Source organism: Andrographis paniculata, unplaced genomic scaffold (genome assembly GCF_009805555.1).
Source record: "Andrographis paniculata isolate CXL003 unplaced genomic scaffold, ASM980555v1 Contig37END, whole genome shotgun sequence".
Classification (NCBI taxonomy): domain Eukaryota; kingdom Viridiplantae; phylum Streptophyta; class Magnoliopsida; order Lamiales; family Acanthaceae; genus Andrographis; species Andrographis paniculata.
Window position 1 is genome coordinate 6678815 of NW_026137570.1, and position 5313 is coordinate 6684127.

Below are 5313 nucleotides of genomic sequence, written 5' to 3' on the forward strand. Positions count from 1 at the left end.
GGGTAAGTAAAAATACAACGAAACTTAATTTATTTCTTTTTTTTTTTCAAACAATTGTTTTGAACACGCGTTTTGTTGTGTTTCAATTTTATGTTCGAAAATAATGACATAATGAAATTTTTTAGTCTAACAATAAGTACGAGTATATGATTCATGAATAAAGATAAAAAGTCGATTTTGAAACTTATGTTGTGCTTGATTTTGTATTTGAATTTGATAAAGATAGAAAGTTAAATTTGAAGCTAATGTCGTTCTTGATTTTGTATTTAAATAGTAACTATATATGAATGTTTTGTAAGTAAAATAATACTCCCTCCGTCCCAGATACCATGTCCATGTTGCCGTTTCTATCCGTCCCACGTACCATGTCACTCTCATTTTTTGGAAAATAATTACACACTTTAATCTCATTTTAAATTTTTTAATTTTTTTAAAATTTTAATTAAATTAATTAGTTATCTTAATTTATAATTATTTATATTATAAGATAATTATTTTCACTAATACATTCTTAATTATTTACTAATTACACCCCTCCTAAAATACCGTATCTACCGTGTAGCAGGTATCTGGGAATGAGGGAGTATATTTTTACCAAAATTTTTATGAGATTATATAGTAAAAAAATGGGGGAAAAAATCAAGAAGAACATTAATAAAATTTCTATTTTTTTCGTTATTCATACACAAAATACTTGGCCTGAGGATTATTTGAAATAGTTGGTCTAAATTATTTGAAATAGCATTCATCAACGTATATATTTTTACATCAAAATAATAAATTGAACAAACATTTTTTTCATATTGTAAGGAAATAGTCAAGAAAAAATATCTGAATAGATTTTAAATACAATATTATTCTAGATAAAGAAAAAAAAAATAAAATTATACAACACTTTTAAAAGAAGAAATATTTATATATAAACGAATATTACTAAAATAAATTTGAAAAAAAAAAAACAATAAAAGTGTGTTCTTTTATAATTTGATTTTATTTATTTATTTATTTATGAATACTATGTAAATTGAATGTAATGTTTTGACATAAAATACTCACTCGGTCCTCTATGAATATATTTATTTACTTTTTACATATAGATTTTAAAATTTTAATATTTTATGTGTATATAAGAGATGAATATATAATTTTATTCTTGGATGTTTTGTAACGTGGTTAAATTTATTTTATGGCGTTATTGTAATAATAAATAAGATGTAAATTTTATCCTTTTTAATACTTATAGGAACCATAATTGATTACAATTTTTTATTAAAAAAATACCAAAAAAGGAATGAACAAATTGATATCGGATCAATCAAAATGGCAAAACAAATATATTAATTTTGAATAAAAAGAAATTATATATTTAATAAAAAAAAAATTATGATAGTTGAATAATAAAAAAATTAAAATTAAACTTGAAAAAGAATATAGCTTTAAGTTTTCAAATTTATGAACTTATTTGTCGAATTTAAATACAAAACAAAATAAAATGTAAGAGCAAGATAGTATTTATAACAATAGATTGCATCCAATGTAACATGTATGCAAATTTATTACAACAAAATGTATCACAAAAGTTTTTATTAAAGATCGATCATATCTCATAGATAATATATATATATATATATATATCATTAAGCTTATAACGACTAGCCATCGATTTCGACCATGTTTTTCTCGGACAAGAACCCGGTCACGACGTCGACGCTCGGCCCGAGCACATAGGTATCCCAAGCTCGCTCCACTTTCGTGCTATTTTCAATTAACACTTTGGTCACGTCGAAACGATGCATCATCGGAGATCCTAAGTCTTTCCAAAGGTCAAAAATATTCTCGAGTTGTCGAAGAGCCAACACATAAGTATTCTCTTTGATACGATTGATCGACGCCTCGAGAAGCTCGACCTTCGATTCTTCGTCTAAGCGCATTTCTTGCCTATAAAATTCGTCCATTTCCGGAACCCCAATTGCTCGTCGAACCCCACGCGAATAATCGCCGTTAGGGTTGAAAAACTCTTTGACTTCGTCGACCAAACCCTCTCGCACCATTTGATCGACCCTAGTCAAGAGGCGACGATGTAAGAAAGCGGCAGATACGTCGATCCAAATGAGGCAAAATTCATATTTTACGCTAAATGAATGATCATTTAGCAAAAGTGCCCTTAGAAAGGAATTCGAACCTCCCGTGATAATCGGGAGGTTCCCGCGCTCGATTATCGCCTCCACCTCGCGCATCGCGTATCGAACAAAATCTTCGGCGGTGAAGTCCTCGTCGGGATCGACGAACCCTAGCAGATGATGTGGCACGTCCCCGGCTTCTTCGGGGGTGACCTTGTTCGACACTATGTCGAGACCTTTGTAGACTTGTATTTTGTCGGAGTTAATGATCTCGCCATTAAAATGGTTCGCCAATTCGACCGAGATGCGCGTCTTGCCTGTCCCCGTCGCGCCTAATATGACGACAACCTTGTTCTTCAACCCGGCCTTCGAGCTTCCATTGAAATCCTTAGTACACCTATATATATATATATGCATTTACAAATGAAAACTTCGTAATTTAAAGAGAAAAAGAAAAGAAAAGAAAAGCATACTATTTTTTATGTGTTTATAATTTTATCGAAATAATTATTTTATATATTTCTGTATATACTAAAATATAGTTATTTACTTAGTCGAATCGAATTTAAAATAGTTATTAATAAATGTGAGATAATTTAAATGATAAAAACATTACACGTGTATAACATTGAAAAAAGATCAATAACATGTCGATTTTATAAATACGACAGTTTAAATATTATTTTCAAATAAAAATTGTAGAATTTTAAAAATAAAAAAGTAATAAAATAAAAGGATGTACTTACATTTTCAGAATTTTGGGAGATTTAGAAGATGATTTGCAAGAGAATGAATATATTAGTAATTTGAAGAATTGATGAAAACCAAAGGGTTTTTATAGTTAGTTTTTTTCAAAAAATTTGTATTATGAAAAATAAGTTTAAAAAAAATAAAAAGTAAGTGTAAAAATTATTTTCCTAATAATATTATGCTAGCTAAAATTAGAAGATGGATAAGGATTTAAAAAAATAAAATTAAGGAAGGTGATATCTAATTAAACATTTTGGAAATAATATATTTGAAATAAAATTTATTGACTTGCCATAATATTATTTAGATTTGTGGATAAATTTTGAATGATAATTGAAATTAGAACATTAAAAGATACTTATTAAATAAATGTACCATATATTCTCAATATAACATTTAAAATTTAAATATTTTTATTGTGTATATTTATATTGTTTCAATATTGAATTGATTTTATATGGAAACTAAAAATTGTTTATAAAATTGAATTGGTAATAATATAAAATAAGATACTGGGTTGTTTGTTTGTATTTTGATTTGATTTTTTTTCTTTTTTTTTTTATATGAAGTAATTGTATCGGTAATATAAAAATAATATTATATTGAATATTGATTTTTGTGAGATGATAAAATATATATATTGAAATACGTGTCACATGAAAAAAATTTGAATGAATGAACCTATTAATTTAATATATTTGGTGTATATTATTATTATTATTATTATTATTATTATTAAATAAGATACTAATTTGTTTAACATATTCATTATCAATATACTATTATTATTTGTCGATAAGTTATATATAATTATATATATGTAATAAGTTAATGGTTGATAAAATTACAAAAATGATATTTTACCATGTTAATTCAATATGAGTGATTTTTATAATAATATAACAAATACATATATATATATATATATTTGCGCGGGCAGGAGGCCGTATACTAATTAATTTTTTTGGGGTTTGTTTAGTTTAAATTTGAAATTGAGATTTTTTTAGAAGGTTTTAATTAGTTTTTTAAAATCTTTTAATCTATTTAAGAGTTTTTAACTGTTCGACCAATAAAAGAATTAAGGATGAACTATTTTTTTAGTTTTTGTAACTTGAGCCTTTATCATTTTAGTCTCGTAATTTAAGACTATCTTAAAATAGTTTCGTAAGTGAAAAATTTTTTCAATTTAATCTTCAATGCTTAGGTGGCATCCGCGTGGCAGACTGGCGGACACGTGTCAGCCAGATCAGCGCTACGACATGTGTTTGCCACGTGGATATATATTTTTTAAATTTTATTTTTAATAAAAAATAAATAAAATCAAAACTAAATATATAAAATATATAAAAATTAAAAACTAAGAATACAAAAAAGTAAAATTTAAAAATAAAATTATCCATATGTCCATCGGATCAACGCCGAGTGAATAATTTAAATTTTTATATTAAAAATAAAAAATATAATTAAAAAATATACTAATGTATAAATTATTAAAAGTCACATAGTGCTGACTTAACGGACATATGAATAATTTTATTTTTTTTATTTATTTGTAATTTGTAATTTTTAATTTTATAATTTTATATTTAATTTTAATTTTTATTTTTATAATTGTAATTTTTTTATATTTGAAAAAAATAAAAATAATCCACCTGGCGGATACGCGTTAGCCATGTGACGCTGATCTGGCCAACACGTGTCCGTCAGCCCGCCACGCAGATGCCACATAGGCATTGATGACTAAATTGAGAAAAAATTTTACTTACGGGACTATTTTAAAATAGCCTCCGATTACGGGACTAAAATGATAAAGGAGTCTAGTTACGGAATAAAAAAATTAGTTTGCCCAAAAATTAATTATAGTATTCTATAAATAAGTTTTTTCAATCAATTTGTTGAACTTCAAAATTAATTTCTGAAAAATTATTATATCCCGAGTGTTTCACTTTAATTCCATATTTATCCTTAAAAATTAGGAGTAATTATTTTTCTTACACGTATTTTTATTTATTATTTTAATATATTTTAATTTTTTATAATTATAAATTTATTTTTAAAATTTCAATTAATTGAAATTATTAATGTTCTATATATATATATATTTTTTTTTTCTTATTTTTTTGTAAAATATATTAATTTATTAAATTAAGAAAAAAAAATATAAATACTATTAATTTATTTTTATATGTATATTATAAAATTTTCTATTAAAATAAATAAATAGATTAAATTTATTGAATTGTAATAGTAAAGTAATTAATAATTAATAATTAAAATAGATATACTTAAATATTGTTCTTTTATATTTTTAGTATTTTCAATACAAAAGTTATTATTTTTTTAGTAAAAATGTATTATTTTTTACAAAAATATTTAGAAATGGTAAAATAAACTTATTAATAATACTGTCATAATTTTCGATAACCAATAACAAAAAATTTAA

The 5313-nt window shown here is 24.4% G+C and overlaps 1 protein-coding gene across 1 annotated transcript; it reads right to left on the reverse strand.

Moving 5' to 3' along the window:
• Positions 1 to 1652: 1652 nt before the first annotated feature.
• LOC127250180 (adenylate isopentenyltransferase 5, chloroplastic-like) lies at positions 1653 to 4604 on the reverse strand. Its single transcript, XM_051273341.1, has 2 exons — positions 4534 to 4604; positions 1653 to 2517 (listed from the first exon to the last, which is right to left on the reverse strand). Exons 1-2 carry the CDS (start codon positions 4602 to 4604, stop codon positions 1653 to 1655), a joined length of 936 nt encoding a protein of 311 aa, XP_051129298.1.
• Positions 4605 to 5313: the final 709 nt, after the last annotated feature.

What these genes read in the sequence shown, in the direction of transcription:
- LOC127250180 (XM_051273341.1), bottom strand. Translation starts at nt 4,604, where the DNA reads ATGCCTATGTGGCATCTGCGTGGCGGGCTGACGGACACGTGTTGGCCA. An exon ending in CAGCGTCACATGGCTAACGC is followed by an intron (nt 2,518 to 4,533) that starts GTATCCGCCAGG and finishes ATATATATATAG; the next exon opens with GTGTACTAAGGATTTCAATG.